The 16280-nt window shown below is 53.0% G+C and overlaps 2 protein-coding genes across 9 annotated transcripts in view; one reads left to right on the top strand and one right to left on the bottom strand.

The window, feature by feature from the left end:
* The first annotated feature begins 20 nt into the window (after positions 1 to 20).
* LOC103813852 (steroid 17-alpha-hydroxylase/17,20 lyase) lies at positions 21 to 4241 on the top strand. Its single transcript, XM_030241251.2, has 8 exons — positions 21 to 1018; positions 1506 to 1644; positions 2121 to 2350; positions 2590 to 2676; positions 2766 to 2975; positions 3217 to 3386; positions 3458 to 3561; positions 3799 to 4241. The coding sequence occupies exons 1-8, from the start codon at positions 695 to 697 to the stop codon at positions 4065 to 4067; spliced, it is 1533 nt and encodes a 510-aa protein (XP_030097111.1). The 5' UTR covers positions 21 to 694; the 3' UTR covers positions 4068 to 4241.
* A 4555-nt stretch (positions 4242 to 8796) lies between these two features.
* The window catches only part of WBP1L (WW domain binding protein 1 like), a 59178-nt gene continuing 51694 nt past the window's right edge, over positions 8797 to 16280 (bottom strand). For all 8 annotated transcript variants that reach the window (XM_018910648.3, XM_030241362.2, XM_050976233.1 and 5 more), the window contains 2 exons: positions 12520 to 12681; positions 8797 to 11126 (listed from right to left, as the gene is read on the bottom strand). In XM_018910648.3, the coding sequence (XP_018766193.1) occupies positions 10387 to 11126; positions 12520 to 12681 (902 nt within the window). In that variant the 3' untranslated portion in view covers positions 8797 to 10386. The remainder of the gene's footprint in view (positions 11127 to 12519; positions 12682 to 16280) is intronic.

The following is a 16280-nucleotide window of genomic DNA, read 5'->3' as shown; positions in this document are numbered from 1 at the left end:
AAAGCTCTCCCCCAGGACACTTCATCGCCTCGGGCACCCACAGGCTGCCCAGCACTGACAAGCACAGACAAGGCTGACCAGCACTGACCAGGGTTTCTCAGCCCTAGCCAGTACTTGCGGCTACTGACCAGGGTTGACCAATGGTACCAGACGCTGACCGGCGCTCACCAGCATTGCCGAGCGCTGCCCAGCAGTGTCCAGTGCTATCCGTGTCTCCCCAGCATTGACAAGAGCTGATGATGAGGGATGCTCCGCGCTTATCAAAATTTCTAGTGCTGGCCATTCCCTCCGGGATCTATCGAGGCGCTCCCCGGCTGGGGATGGATTCCAGTGCCCGGCCAGACCGCCCCAGTTGTGCTCCCAGCACCCAGGTCAGACCTCGAGCTGTCCCCACACCCCTGGCCCACCACAGGGCCCTGGGGATGGAACCCCAAGGACGGATCCGACCCTGGGCATCCCTGGCCCCCAGCGCGCTGGAAGCAGCTCCCCCATGGCCACCCAGGGCGGCCGTGGCCCCGCTGCCCTCGCCCCCCGCCATGCGCCCACAGCTGCAGAGCTGGCCACGGGCCCAGCGCTCGGCTCCCCCCTCCTTGTCCCCCCGATAAGGAGCCGAGCCCGCCTCAGAGTCAAGGAGACGACCCCGCAGCCGCTATAAGGGCCCCCCGCGCGCCGCAGCCGCGCAGCCGGCCCCGCCATGGCGCTGCTGGGCGCCCTGCTGCTGGCCCTGGCCCTGCTCTGCACCTGGCGGCTGGCGCGACGCAGGGACACCCTGGCGATGGCCGCGGCGACAGGTCTGGGGCGCCCGCGGAGTCTGCCGGCCCTGCCGCTGGTTGGGAGCCTGCTGCAGCTGGCCGGGCACCCCCAGCTCCACCTGCGGCTGTGGCGCCTGCAGGGCCACTACGGCAGCCTGTACGCCCTCTGGATGGGCTCCCACTACGTGGTGGTGGTGAACAGCTATCGGCACGCCAGGGAGGTGCTGCTGAAGAAGGGCAAAGACTTCGCCGGACGGCCCCGCACCGTGAGTCGCCAGCAGGTCTTGGGACCCCTTCCCACTGTGGCGTGGGGTGAGGAGGGGGACGATCCCCAGGAGGGCACTGACACGCAGCAGGGTCGGTGTCCCCTCCCCATCCTGCCTGCAGCAAGCCGGGGGCAGGGCGGCCCCTCCATACCCTGTTCCCCAGGGCGAGCCCTGTCATCCTCCATCCCAAGGGTGCCTGTTTTTCATGCAGCTGGCTGCATCCCTGGGCTCGGGGATGTGGGTTCAGGTACTACCAGGCTCCCTGTGACCCATGATTTCCCCCGGCATCCTAGAGCCCTAACCTTCGCATCCGTCCCCAAATCTTTTTATCAGTCCTTGGCAGGGAGAAAGCAAACCTCATATTCTGTGCTTTGCCTGCCTGCATTAACCTCTATCCCCCCGCACCATTTCTGGGATGGGGTGAGATGATCATCACCCCGCGGGGCTGCCCTGCAGCGGGATGACCCTGGGACTGCCTGTCCCTCAGGTGACCACGGACCTGCTGTCCCGGGGGGGCAAGGACATCGCCTTCGCCAGCTACGGGCCCCTCTGGAAGTTCCAGCGCAAGCTGGTGCACACTGCCCTCTCCATGTTCGGGGAGGGCTCGCTCGCCCTCGAGAGTATCAGTAAGTGCCTCCCTCCAGCCCCAGGCTCCTTCCCACGCTGTACTTCTTAAGTGCCCTCATTCCCTGGGAACGAAGGAAAGACAGTGGCTCAGCCCGTGTCCCCTGGCTCTCCTTATATCCCCTGTACTTTACCAACACCTCTCCATGTGTTGGTAAAGTACAGGGGATATTTCTACCCTGAACATTAGTTCCCCTCACTCACAGATGGGGAGATTGAGGCATGGAGCCATCTCCCCACTCTGCCCAGGAGGACATCTTTGCACATCTCCATTCTCTGCTCCCCCCCAGCACTCAGCATTGTCCCTTCTGCCCATCCCAGCCCCTCAGGACCCAGCCCTGTCTGGGGGTGCCCTCTGCAGGCTGCACACCCTGAATAAGCAGGGGACCCCTCGTTCCAGCCCCCAGCTGCCCCTTTCACCCCTTGGCTTAATCATCACTCCCTCATCACCCCCTGGCGTGGCTCTCCTCCACCCCAGTCTGCCGGGAGGCTGCATCCCTGTGTGAGACGCTGAGTGCTGCGCAGGACACAGCCCTGGACATGGCCCCCGAGCTCACACGGGCCGTCACCAACGTGGTCTGCTCCCTCTGCTTCAACTCCTCATACCGCCGTGGGGACCCCGAGTTCGAGGCCATGCTGGAGTACAGCCAGGGTATCGTGGACACCGTGGCCAAGGAGAGCTTGGTGGACATCTTCCCCTGGCTCCAGGTGAGCAGGAACATGGGCACTGCCCATTACTCTCACCTCAGATGGGAGGAAGGAGCTGGGATGTATCCTGTTGGTGCCCCACTCAGTTAGGAGCATCCCTCTCCCAGTGACCCCCTGCTGGGCACTGTCCCTGTCCTAGCGAGCCAGTACACTGGTGGGCATAGAGTGACTGCCTGGGGGCCTGCAGGGGCTGGGCTGGGCTGAGCTGTAGACTGTTGTAATGTGCTTTTCTCCCTCAGATATTTCCCAACAAGGACCTGACCCTGCTGAAGAAATGCCTCCAGGTCCGGGACCAGCTGCTCCAGCAGAAATTCACTGAACACAAGGTGCCAGCAGGGCTAGGACAGGATGATGCTGGAGCTGGGTGGTGGGCACTGTTCCCAGGACTGTCTGGGTCATGCATCTCCCTCGGCAGGAAGCTTTCTGCGGAGACACCGTGAAGGACCTCATGGATGCCCTCCTGCAAGTGAGGCTCAGTGCTGGGAACAGCAGGCCTCTGGAGCCAGGGCTGGAGCTGACTGATGACCACCTCCTCATGACGGTGGGGGACATCTTTGGGGCCGGTGTGGAGACCACCACGACTGTGCTCAAATGGGCTGTGCTCTACCTGCTCCACTACCCTGAGGTAGGGTCTGCACCCTACAATGGGGGTTTGGGTTCCCCCCAGCACCAGGGATGTCATGGGGAGTTTTGGGGAAGGCAGGTGCCAGAAGAGAAGTCAGGCTCTGCAGATAAGTGGGATCAGGCTGTGGGCACTTCTGCTCCACACGTGCTGACAGGACATGCTGATGATGCTGGGTGTACTCCACTGTGCACAGGGTACCTTGCTCCCTGGGCTCCCACAATGGTCTTTGCTTTCCTCCCAGATCCAGAGGAAGATCCAGGAGGAAATGGACCACAAGATCGGCCTGATGCGTCACCCCCACCTCAGCGACCGCCCGCTGCTGCCCTACCTGGAGGCCACCATCAGTGAGGTGCTGCGCATCCGGCCCGTGTCCCCCCTGCTCATCCCGCACGTGTCCCTTGCTGACACCAGGTGAGACCCCCAGGTCATGGGCAGAGACTGTGAGGAGGGAGCGACTGCCTCATTCTGTGTCCGCTTTGCAGCATTGGGGAATACTCTATCCCCAAGGGTGCCAGGGTCATCATCAACCTCTGGTCTGTGCATCACGACGAGAAGGAGTGGGACAAGCCGGAGGAGTTCAATCCTGGTGGGTTGTGTGATCCTCATCCCCTCCTGGGCCAGGGGATGGCCGGGTGGGTGCAGCAGGAAAGGCGGAGCCCTGGGGGAGGCTTGGTGCTGGGGGGTTGGATCCTGCTTCTGCCCGCCTGGAGCATTCGCATCTCTTGCTCCTGCAGCTCCCAGGAGGGACAGACGTGATGAACTCGGGCGGGTCTCAGGCAGAAGGCTCAGCCTGCTGATGCCAATGGTGCCCTTTCCTTTGCAGGCCGCTTCCTGGATGAGCGGGGCCAACACATCCATTCGCCCTCACCCAGCTACCTCCCCTTCGGAGCCGGGATCCGTGTCTGCCTGGGAAAAGTCCTGGCCAAGATGGAGCTCTTCCTCTTCCTGGCCTGGGTGCTGCAGAGGTTCACACTGGAGTGCCCTGAGGACCAGCCCCTGCCCTCACTGGAGGGCAAGTTTGGTGTCGTGCTGCAGGTGCAGAAGTTTCAGGTGAAGGCCAGGCTGAGGGAGGCCTGGAGAGTGGCTTCATGATGGGGAGGAGCCCTGGATCCCAGGCAGGGGGGGTGGGGGGTGGGACCACAGAGGCTGCCCCATGGATGGGGTGTTATCCCGATAAAGCTATTCCCAACACAGCTTGGCTCTGGCTATTTTTTGGGCAGGAGATGGAGGACAGGGTTAAGTGTGAGATGTGTGGTAGCCCCACAACTTGCTGGGAGCACTGGGCTCAGCTGGGAGGCTGTGGCCTCTCTGCAGCAGCGTGGCAGCTCCTGCCTGCTCACTATCCTGAGCACTCACTGTCTGGCTGGATTTTGGCCATCGCTCCAGCAGCAGCAGCACAACCTTCCTGTAACGCAAGGGGCCGTGTTTGCTTTGCTTTTGCCAAAAACTACTGTGCCATGGAGGGCAGCGTGTAATTAGGTTTCTGGTTCTCTATTACTTGACCTCTTAATATTTAACTAAATAGCTACATAACTATGGCTCTGGGCCCCTGGAGGGAAAGCGGCCAAGGCAGAGGGGAAAGCCCCACAGAGCCCCAGCACAATGTAACACCCCAGCCCTGCATGCCCCCTCATTTTCCCCCTGCCCTCTCTCTTGCTAGCAGGCAGGAAGACAGACATAAACTTCCCCACCACTGGACCTCCTGCTCAATGTGTATGAGTTCTTTCAAACCCCCAGCACTCGGCTTTTATGCAGCCCCTTACAACACCACCATCCAATGCCAAATGTGTCCTGTCAGCCTGTGGAATGAGGGTGATGAGGAAGGCAATGCATTTGCAGCCTGGCACAGCACTGGGAGCATCCTCCCTCCTCCCAGTCCATTTTCCTGGGGGCTCAGGGTGGTAGGGAAGAGCTGGAGGAAGAACTGCCATGCTCATACCTGTCCCAAGGGCAATCCTCAGGCTGATTTGAGCAGCAGACCCACCAGAAGCTGGGCAGAGGGAGCACAGCAGGAGCCCAGCCCCACTGCTGCTGCACAGAGTCTCTGATGGCTTCTAAGGGCTGAGCTCCACATACCCTCCTGCTTTCCTGCCTGTTTCCATCACACTAGGGGTGCCACTGGGTTTCCAATCCGTCTACTTCTGCTACACTGGATGGGTGAAGGGGGACAGCACTCAGAACAGGCTTTGGGAAAACTTGGCTAAACATGATCCCCTGGGCTTCCCTAGGGATTGGCACCTCCATGCCAGCCTTGTCCTTCCCCTGCCCCAAATCCTGTCACTGGCAGCACACACTGGCAGGGAGGCTCCACTCCAGTCTCCTGTAACATTGTGATGCCTCCAGGAGCATCAACAGGACCTCCAGCACATTTGTACCCCTTTGCCAAGGCACTTCATTTTGCTCTTGGAAAGGGAAAGGATTTTCTCCTTGCCAGAATCAACAAGGGGCTGACACCTTGCTGTTTGCCAATGCACCCACCCAAGTGTTAAATGCACCTTGGGGCAGAAATGGGGACCTTTGAACCAGGGATGTTTCTAACCTGGAGAATGCCTCCAGCCACAGCCTCTTGCAATCCACCTTTCCCATTTGCCAGGGCTGGCATGTGCTGTCCTAGGCTGGGAGACGAGCACGTGCTGCAAATCGCAGCAGCCCCAGCTGGGCCCTGCTACAGGGTGTCTTGCCCCCTACCCAGCCCACCTCCTCCCCACCAGGAGAAGATGCTGCTGGGGAAATTCAGAGCCCAGAACCAGCTGCCTGGCACTCTGTGAGCTGGTAAACAGCCCCCGGCTGCTCCCTGCTCTGGGAGTGGGCAGAGGCACTGCTGAATCACCTGGCTGGTATTTCTATCCTGACAGCTGCTCTGGGGCTGTGCTGCTGCACCCAAACCCCTGGCTCCACCAGAAAGCTTCACCTGGGCCACTGGCTCCAGCTCCCCGAGGCAAAGGGGGTCTGGTCTGTTCCTCAGGGAGGAACTGGTGACAATGGAAAGAATGAAGGTTTTTCATTCCCACACTGTTTCTTGGGTACACCATGAAGCAGATGTGCAGCTTGCAGAGGGCACTGGGCAGAGCAAGCCTGAGCCTTTCCACTGCACACACTCATTTTGGGGGACACAGCCACCCTCACAGCACTTGGCTGACCCAGCTGCGCCACAGGGCTCAGCTCAGAAGCCCTCCAAGTTTGAGAGATTTGTCTTTGCACCAGGCACCAGCTGACCCTGGACTGTGCTGGAGACTGACAGCCAGCCCAGGAGGAGCAGGAGACGCTTGGAATACCTGCGGGCTCTGCACCGGGCGTGAGGCCAGGAGAGCTGAGTAAGCACAGACCTCAGGACACAGCTGTTTGCCGGTGGAAAACAAATCGAGAAAGAAGCAGGCAGCCTGTGACCCTCCCCCCCCCCCCCCACCCCGGCACAGAGACTGCAGTGCTTGCACCACCGTCGCGACGGCCCCGCAGCGGGCACCCGTCCCATCTGATAAAAACAGATCTGTGCTGCAAGGATAGGGGGAACCAGCTCTGACGAAGAGGCAACTCATCCTGGCCTTCCCAGGCTGCCCACTGTGGGATGCTGTGGGGCTTGCCTGAGCCAGGGGCTGCCTGTCTGTCCCCCTCCCGGCCTGGCTTTTTCTATATAAACTAAAGAAAAAAAAAGAAAACAGCAGCAAAAGCCACCCTGGGATGTGCTGCACGGGTGGTGTTGGGGGGCCAGGAAGGAGCAGCCTTCGGGGAGAACCACTCACTCAGGACAGCAAAGGAGTTTATTCACTGGAGCTGCCAAACTCTGCCGGGAGCAGGTCAGGCTGGGATGAGCCCAGTCAGGGCATGCAGAGAACCAGAGGAGATATGGCTGGGGAGCCCTAGCTGTGCAGAGCCAGAACTCAGAACCACTGACTCACATCCCCAACTGGCGAGGGGTGCCCAGGGAGCCCCAATCTCCCATAGCTTGGCAGAACAGCCTCATGCTGGCAGTGGAGCCCTCATTCTGCTTCTCTCCAGGCTTTCTGCCCCAGGAAGCTTTTGATGACTGTGTAACACAGAGGCTTAACTGCACCTCGGCTTTCCTTAGCCTCTAGTTAAGCAGGCAAAGCTCTGAGAGCAGGCTGCCAACAAGCATCAAGACACAGTTCCCTCCTCCTCCATAGTCAGCCAACACCCATCCACAAGGTTGTACAAACAAGCAATGATATGTGGCAGGAAGATCACACCAGTGCTCCCAGATGATGAGTTTGCATCATTGCAGAGCTGAAAAGTCCCTCAGGAACCGAGGAGATGCTGCAGTACCCACTGACCCCAGGAGCCCCCATTGTGCCCAGGGGACACTCTTGCTGAGCCACCACACTGTGCTCTTCACCTGTCCCCAGGCAACACAACCCCAGCCCACCAGGACACCTGCTGGGTCCTTGCCCTCAGAGCCAGCTTCAGTGGCCAAAAACATTCTGTGTAAGCAGCTCCACACGGCCATGGACTCCAGCAAAAACAGACTTCAAGGAGTATTGGCAGCCACGCCTAGAGCACATTGCAAGCATAACACCAAACACTAAACTGACACTAATTTGCTGTAAAACCTGCTGCGTTATTGCAACTCAGTTTGCAAATGATGTATCCACAACTCCCAATAAAACACCCCTTATAGCTGGGAATGGATGGGGTTTGGTACTCCAGTGCTGGAGATGCACATCTGCCCATGCCCTCACACCTCCAGCATTTTACACTGTGTGCATTTGGAGAAGAGCTCCCTGCGCCACACTGGCTTCCTACACAGGGATACATGGGAGGGTTAAGCACCTTTCTAAAGCTCCAAAGCTGGAGCTTTGAGAGTCCTCTGCCTGCCTGAAGAGGCACCAGCCAGGGTATGTCCAAGGAGCTCACGTGCCCCATATCCTGCCCTGCACCACTCCTCCCCATACCAGCTGCCCCTTGGCTGCAGGACTAAATTCCTAAAGCACTGAAAGCCATTAACAATCCTGCTCCTCAGGCACTTGGGAACTGAAGAGACATGGTTTGTGCCACATTTATTTCTTTATGGGTCTCTAAATGCCCAAAAAACTTCCAGGAGTTATAAGAGGCACATCACTGCTTCTTCCTCACTTTTTAAAACTAGAAACATCAGCTTGGCTTACTCGTACTTACCTCAGTGTCCAGAGGATTCCCTTGCCATTAGCAGGATGGCTGGAAAGCAAATATGGAGATTCCTTATGCTACATACATGTTGGCAAAGGGTCCCCCACTAGCACAGGACCATCCCCAGGACTTAGAGCAGTAAACCCCATTCCTTACAGACTGATCCCATTTTTTAGCTTCCTCTGTGGTGTGAGGAACAAAACCAGGTGCCAATACGTACAGAATTCCTGCGGGCGGCACTGGGGATCTTTAATTATCTTCTCCAAAGATACATGTGGTCAGTGTACACAACTGGAAGTGATCAGCCCCCATGCAACCAGGCTCTGGGGCACGTGCAGCCTCTCTGTCACCACTCATCCAAGTCTCCAGGCTCCAGACATTGAGGAATGAGGTCTCTTGACTCCAAATCGAAGTCCTTCATTTTTAAGAGCACCCTAAGAACCAAACTGAAGAGCTGTCCTTCTCTGCTGTTCTGAGGAAAGAGAAAGGCTGTGATGGGCAAAGGAGTGAGATTCTTCCAAACCCTGTAAGGTAAGAGTGCTCTCCTCAAATGTGCAGGTAAAATGCTGCCATAAGCACCACTTCCCTTGCAATGCAGCCAGCCAGTGCCAACACACCTCCAGGTAGAATAACAAAACAAATCCACAAACTAAAGACAGATCTTGTTCTTAGCTCACAAAATGATACACATACACATGGACAAGTTATCAGAAAAGGCATTATATTTTGGTTTCCACCTTAGTTAAAACTGATTTTGGTTTTCAATCAATCAGATCTGAGTATGTCCAAGCTCAGGTTTCAATGCTTTTTTTCCCCATAACAGTAATGATCTGGACGACCATAATTATAAAAGGGATGGGGAGAAATCCCAAGAACAAGTTACATAGTCTGAACTGTGCTCTATTCCACATGAGCACTCTAGGGAATGTTAGTTTCAGTTTTTCCTTTTTTTTTTTTCTTTTATTTTTTCTTCCTTCAGGTTGTTACTAACCAAAATCTCTACTGTTTATTAAAGCAAAGCTACAGTAAATTTTCTTGCAGTCTTACAGCAGGTTTTCATATTACCAGTAGGACTCGCATGCATGGATTGCAGTCACACACACACGCTCACAGACATTATACAGTAGCCAGTTGCCACCATAAAAAAAACCGAAAAGAAAGAAAACAGACATTCATTTCTTTAAGTGGTCATCATTAGAATCGCACCAAATTTTTGGATTAAAAAAAAAATACTGCACAGGTCTTCCACATCTACAAGGTAAATCATCCCTTTCGCAATGGACGGAGCTCTCGTCTCCATTTGTTCAACATGCATCGCTAAAGCTTGAAGGCACGCTGGCCAAGGAGAGCCCTGTTCTTTTGTCATCTGAACTCCAGTGTGCTGCTATCGGGGTGCAAAAAAAGGACAAAAATAAAGCCAAGCCCTTTTGCAGCACATCGGGAAAAGGTCATTCGGAGACCACAGTACTTGGAAGGCAGCCCAGCTGCCTGGATTCTACTGCTAACTGTGCTCTTGGAGGCATTGAAGGAACACACTTGTGTTTAAAAATGACACATAAAGGCAAATTTCTGCAAACCCTTTCTTTTCAAACTGCCTAAGGTAGACTAACACTCCTTCTAGAAGAAACTGGTCCTTCAGTCACCAGCTTCAAGTGGGAAACTTCCTACCTGCTGTATTAAACACTGAAGCACCAGAGGTTACAGGGCTGATGTGTTTGGGCATTCACCAGCTTCAGGGAAACTTAACATCAGGAAAGAAAAAAAAAAAGAAGGAAAAAAGATGAAAAGAAATCCCCAATGCCTCAAGAGCACTATATCAAACCAGAACTCTTGGGCTACTGACTGCCGGCACTGTCAGAAGCTGCTTGCTTCTGGGAAGACACCTGGAGGTTGAAGCCTTATGGTGATCCGGTATCCTCCCAGGGTGAGATTTGCTGAGTTTTACTGATTGCAAGATAAAGCAGTGTTTCGGAAAACTAAAACCAACAAACTCATAATAACCATCACCAAAATCACCGTTGTAAAAATTCCATTCTTTAGAAGGTCTCATTGACAAACATCAGTCCCCACTCCACGGAGCAGGGCAGATACGATTAACAAAACCCAGAGTGACCCATCCCCCACAAGCTGGGCCTTCGAGGTCTAGTCCTCGTATTATATTGGAGGGGAGAAAGAAAAATAAACAAAAAAAAGAAGGTTGTATCACCTTTTCCTCCTGTTAAAGTTTTAATCCTCTTATTCCATTTTTATTTGTTTTTTTTCCCCCGATTCTCCCTTCCACTCTGCCACCTTAGCTGGGGGAGTTATTGGTACAAGAGTTTGGAGAGTCCTGCTCATTTATTGTGTTCAAGAGTACACACACCGGCTGCCGGGGCAGGTGGTGGTGGCTGTGTTCGCGGTGCTGCTCCTCCGTGGCACTGAAAAGCCCTTCCTCCTCGTCCCCGTGGGGACGGCCACTGCAGCTGTCGCAGAAGTCCAGGGGCCCGTCCAGAGCGTCGTCGATGAGCCCGTCAAACTCCTTGAGGTCGTCATCGTGATGGCCCCGGTTGCACACGCAGACTTCTATGCCCGAGTCGCCGGTGAAACGGCGCTGCCTGCCCGGGGTCTTGTCCTTGGCGTCGGGAATGGCGCTGCTCTGCTCTAAGCTCTCAGAGCTGTAACCTTTCAGCAGTTCCTCCTTGCACTCCGTATCCTTATCAGGACCGGCCCTCTCCACTAGCTCGGCTCCCGTGCTGGTGCTGCCGGGCTCGACGCTTTGCGTTTTGGCGAAGGCTCTCTCTCCCAGCATGGTGCCGGAGGGCTCGGGGTCCCCGCGGCCGGGCGCCCCGGTGCTGTCAGTACTGCTGTTATTGCTGCTGGGTGCTGCAGAGCTGCTCTGTGCTGGCTGCAGGGTCCTGGGTGTGTCCGGGATTGTGCTACTGCTGCCTGCTGGGACACACTGCTGATGTAAGGCACTGTATGGGGGCGGGGGGGTCGGCGGTCGGTTCACCACTTCCTCATAGGGAGGTAGCAAATAGTTTGGCAAAAACCCTAGAAGTGGGAGGCAAGGAGGAGAAGTTATTTCAGGAGCAGTTTATCTCAGGAAACGAGTCACTAATACAGGTCAGTATGGCATTTATCATCTACCAACACCTTCGCACTGAACAGCACAACAGGCTCTACAAAGGGGTGCCAGAACTTGTCCCAGATGAGGTATGTCATGTTTTAGAGAAGCAGCAAACATGGCAGAGGAGGGCACCATTACAGGAGGAGATGGACACAACTGGGAACAGCAGCCTGATCTCCTGGCTCTCTCTATACTTACCAGGCAAACCTCCCTGGACCGTGTACCCCAATACAGCCCCATAAACCACACTGGAAATGGCCTGTGTTGGCTGGTGGGAACACCTCCCCAGCCCTCTCCAACACAGCCTTCTCAGCTGAATTTCCACTTTCAAGAGCAAGGATTTAATCTCACAAACCATTATGCAAATATGAAGAGACATGGGCAGTTACAAGGATCTTGAAGATCCTGGCTTTTGGTTGCTGTTTTAATGCTGGATTCAATTCTTCTGGTGCAGTCAGAATAAATTGGCAGTACTGGCAAAAGAGTTTGGCTTATGGTACTTACAGCCTTTCAAACCCATGAAAAATTTTGTTTATTTCTTAAGAGGCAACAAAATAGTCTATATAGACAGAATGTACTTAAACACTGGAAACATTTAAGGGCAGCACTGCAATTTTCCATGTGCAATTGCATATCCCTGGGGCTGGGGAGGGAAAGGCTGCTGGGGATTATTTTTGAGGTGACTGCCAGAGTTTAACAAGAAAAGCAAGTTCATACATTCAATTCAACAGTCTGTCAGAGGAAACTCAGCTGTGGTACCTCCAGTCAGAAGGAGACTTGCTGTTCTAGCACAGCACAGCAGAACACAAGGAAAGCACAAAGTGACTGTACTCTCCCTGAGAGGTGGGCAACAGCTCCTTCATACAAAGTCCTAGGGCTGCTCACCAGCAGTGTGGCCTGGGAACCACAGCACAGGGTGGGAGCCAGGAGAGTCTCTGCTGAGACTCCCCTTTCTCCCAGTCTGTGTGACCAAATTTTGTGAAGCCACTTCCCACACCTCAGTGCCACCAGCAGCAAGTCCAGGCTGGAAAGGAGTCCTGAATGAGGTATGTAAAGAACTTTTGCAGCAAAACCCCCAGGGAATCACTACACTCTCAGCAGTGGGTGTGAAGGCGCTGTAGTTGGTGCAGTTCAACTCCAGACTCGAGGGGTTTCAAATGCAACCACCACCATCTCCTCTCTGCCCACCATGTCAGGCAGCAAAGCCCCCACAGCCTCTTGCTGAGCCCAACTGCTGCTCCCTCCCTCCACCTAACACGGGGACCTGGCTGCTGCCGCGCTCCCCAGGTGTCCAGGCAGGGCAGTGTGAGTACATACGGAAATAGAAGGGCAGGGCTGAGTAGTTATGGGCCTCCCGGTACGCGATCAGGTTGATCTCGTGCTGCCGCTGCTGTGCCTGCAGGCGGTGCTTGGTGCGGCGGTGATGGCAAACACAGCAGCAGCTGAGGATGATGATGATGGTCCACACCAGCCAAAACCCTGCAGCAGAGGAGAGTCAGTGTTAGCCATTGTGTGAGAGATGCATCCAAATGCAGGAAACCCCAAGAAGCCAATGGGGAAGATCATCTGAAAGCCTGGATCTGAACCTGCACTGTTCTAAAGGCAGAAATATGTGTAGGTCAGGAGGCTTCAACACTGACCTTCCTGCCTGTGTGGGACACAGTGACTCCAACAGCCTCGCCAGAAATGGATAACTCTGAACCCACTTTGGTAGAATGTGGATCGTGTTCAATAGGTACAAGCCTGGAGAAGAACCAAATATGGAGACAGGGCTCCGCTCTCCATTGCTCCTACCCTTTGGTTACCATTTCTTCTAGCCAGAAATGAGCAGAGCCGTGAATAGCATTGAGCATGCCTCCCACAGTCACTCTGGTTTGAAAATAACAATCAAGACACAAAAGACACTCTGCAGATTGACCACAGAAGAAGAGAAAAACCCCAAGCACTATGTTTTGCTTTTGTTTGCACTGCTCTTTAATTTCCAGCCCAAATCCTTCATTGTTATGTTTAACAAAAACATGCTCTTTTTTCATAAATGTCTCAAAATATTTTTAAAACTTATTTTTGTATTCAATGTCTTAAATTATCCAAAATTAAATTAAACTAGCCTCCCTCTCTGAATCCTCAAGAAACCCAACTTCTGCTCTGTTTGTGGTCATGGCCGGTTTCTGTGCACTGCTGTACCGTATGTACACTGCTCCTTAAAAGGGAATTTTAAAACACCACTTCCTGAATTTTACCCACGCCCTCCAACATGTGGAATAACTCTCCCTTTCCACAAATTTCTCACTTGAATGCACTACAAAATGTTTCCGAGACACACTTCAAAAAACTGGAACATTCACTCCAGATTAGGCTTTTGTTTCCTGCAACTGCAGCCTGTAGCTTGACCTACCCCCAGTGTCTGTAAGCTCTGTCTTTTTTAACCTCAGTTTTTGCATCTAAAGATACTGGGAGAACTTTTCCTTTAGAAACACATAGGCTTGGCAGCCACTTCTCACTAGAAATCACAGCAGTGTTTTCCTTTCTGTAACACCTCTGCCACTCTTCACTATTCCCAAGCAGTCAAAATGGAGATTCCTAATGCCACAAACCATTTTCAGGTTGGCCAGTCTATCCTGTGGTATCTAACTGCTGTTCTCTCTCCACTAAAAATCTCTAGTCATGCCTTTACAATCCCTTGATGTTTTCAGCATCCCCTGCTGTGTTTGCTGTGTTTTCTCTGCTAAGAGCTAGGTGGGGAAAGGTGAACAGTTTAAGAATTTGAAGAATGAAAGGAGTACTGCTCTGGCTCAGGACAAAGGGCAATTGTATCATCCATCTCAGAGACCTGCACTGGGCTGTTTGTAGGGGAACTGGATGTGCCATATCGTGTCTCTGAGCATTTTGAGTGGGGACTTTCACCTCCCTGTGTCGTAACCCAAATTCTTCATGTATTTTGGCACAGCAAACTGAAATCTCTCTCCTGCCTTGTGCAATCTATTTCCCTAATCAACTGGAACCTGCTTTACCACCAAACTTATCAAAACCTGCCATCAAATGAAGGTGTTACATATTCCCCCACCCCCTTTTTTTTTCTTGGCTGGTAATGAAGGTTCCTGGGTAGTTTCTCTGGCCAGCCTGCTCAGCTGTACCACACTGACCAGAGAAGAGACTGTGATCTTCACTTCAGAGAAGCAAAGGACAAAGTACTCAAGATGCTCTCTACACTTCCCAAACCAAAATGACAATGTGGCCATTGACCTCTGAATACCCTCGTGTTTCTAAAAAAAGCCTTTTAATATAAACTAAAAGGATTGATCCAGTCCACCCTTCACTCCAAAGCCAAACATCACCAACAATTTCTGTAGCCTATATCACTACCAAAATCTTGGTACACAAATGCAATACTTCAACTGTCTCACAGTTTGAAGACTCTCACCAATAAATCCACTTTATTTCTCAGCAAGAGAAGGTCCCTTGGCTCTTGCTTGCTGAGGAAGCAAGAATACACTCATCAAAACCAGGTCATTGGCACAGCATGCCACCATGCACTGAGGCAGGCCTGCAGTTCATCTTCTAAGTACTCCTTATTTTCAAAGAGCAGTCCATGATCATGAGTTCAGTAACAATGGAAAATTACACCCAGCTATCCAGGGATTTTAGCTACAGTTATGAAAACAGATGCTTTTTAACACATTTGATCAAGTCCTTTCCCAAGGAGTCTAGATACAATGGTAGCAAGCAGCACTTAATTAGTTAAGATGTCCTGGAGAACTGCCACTGTTAAGCAATCTCAGCTGCAGCAGCCAAATATTTCTGCAGGGAATAACTGCTCCCACCCAAGCCTGCATCCAGAAGATTAAAAAAGTATTTCTTTAGAAAACTTCTCTACCCATTCCAAACAAAAGTCCCAAATGCTTTGCACACAAACTGATGCACAAGCTCAGAGTAGGGGTCAGAGTAAGCTCAGCCATTCCTGTGAAGAGGTGTGGCAATTCTGTTAACACGCAGCAACAACATACAACAGCTTAGGATAATAAATTAATGTTGGAGCCTACTGAAACCGCAGGTGGCATTCAAGTAAATACACCATAATTTATTGCATTGCAATTTGGCCTCGGTGCCAGGAACAACACCTTCATTCTCCTGCAAAGGGTCTGTGCATGCTTGCAAATCTGAGCAGATGAGATCTTTTGTTTTTCATGAGAACTTCCAGAAAAAGAACCCACTAATACCACATTATTGCCTGGTTTCATTAACTGCTGACACTTCCTAGAGCTTCTAGGAATTACTCAACCCCTGACTCAGCATGAGCCTGGATGGAGGACTCAGCACGAGCCTGGAGGACTTGCCTGGATGATCACAGCAGATCAGTAGCCCACCAGAGCAGTTGCTGGCCTGACTTCTGGCATCCTCTCTAATGGCTGCGTCCCCACCCTGGCACCCAACAGCACATCTGCACCACAGGGCTGGAAAGCCCCCAGTGCAAGGGAGGCAATAGCATGGGACACCCATGGGAGCTGAGGCACTTGGGCAGAGGTGCCAGTGCTCGTAGAGGGACTGGGTGCAGCTCTGGTTGCTAGCCCAGTACCATGCTGGGAGTTCAGGGCCTCCAAAAAAGGCTCTACAACACTCCCTTGCCAGGAGTTTGGGCACAGCTGCAGTTTTGGCTGCAGAACAGAAAATTGCAAAAGCCTAGAAAAGATATAGTATGGTCATTTATTTGGAATAAAGCTATGCTCCAAGGCCAAGTGCAATTGTAAATATTATGTATAAAAGTATAGAGTGAACAGTGAAGATGTTCATGACTGAGCTGTGCATTTGTACACCTGGTGAGGCTTGGCTTCAAACCAACAGCAGGGAGGTAAGCCGAGCAGACCATTGGCCCGTGCAGCCAGCAGCTCATTTGGCAGGAGGGGAACTGCAAATTCACCCAAAGACAACACAACATGAGCAGGAAACTCAGGGGCCAAGCACAGCAGCAGCATACACTAACACCTCCTTCAGGGTAAAAACAGGTACCAATTCTGCCTTGTACTGAAAATGGGTAAGATGTATGGAGGCAACTAAAGTTTGGTATCAAAAAGTCTCTAAAA

The sequence above is a fragment of the Serinus canaria genome, chromosome 6 (genome assembly GCF_022539315.1).
Source record: "Serinus canaria isolate serCan28SL12 chromosome 6, serCan2020, whole genome shotgun sequence".
Lineage (NCBI taxonomy): Eukaryota > Metazoa > Chordata > Aves > Passeriformes > Fringillidae > Serinus > Serinus canaria.
The sequence above is the reverse complement of the archived record's forward strand: the minus strand, read 5'-3'. Positions and strand labels throughout refer to the sequence as shown.

Bases quoted from the DNA above. Each gene is read 5' to 3' on its own strand.
- LOC103813852 (XM_030241251.2), top strand. From the start codon at position 695: ATGGCGCTGCTGGGCGCCCTGCTGCTGGCCCTGGCCCTGCTCTGCACC. The intron at 1,645-2,120 runs GTAAGTGCCTCC...CCTCCACCCCAG, and splicing joins GCTCGCCCTCGAGAGTATCA to TCTGCCGGGAGGCTGCATCC. The intron at 2,976-3,216 runs GTAGGGTCTGCA...CTTTCCTCCCAG, and splicing joins ACCTGCTCCACTACCCTGAG to ATCCAGAGGAAGATCCAGGA.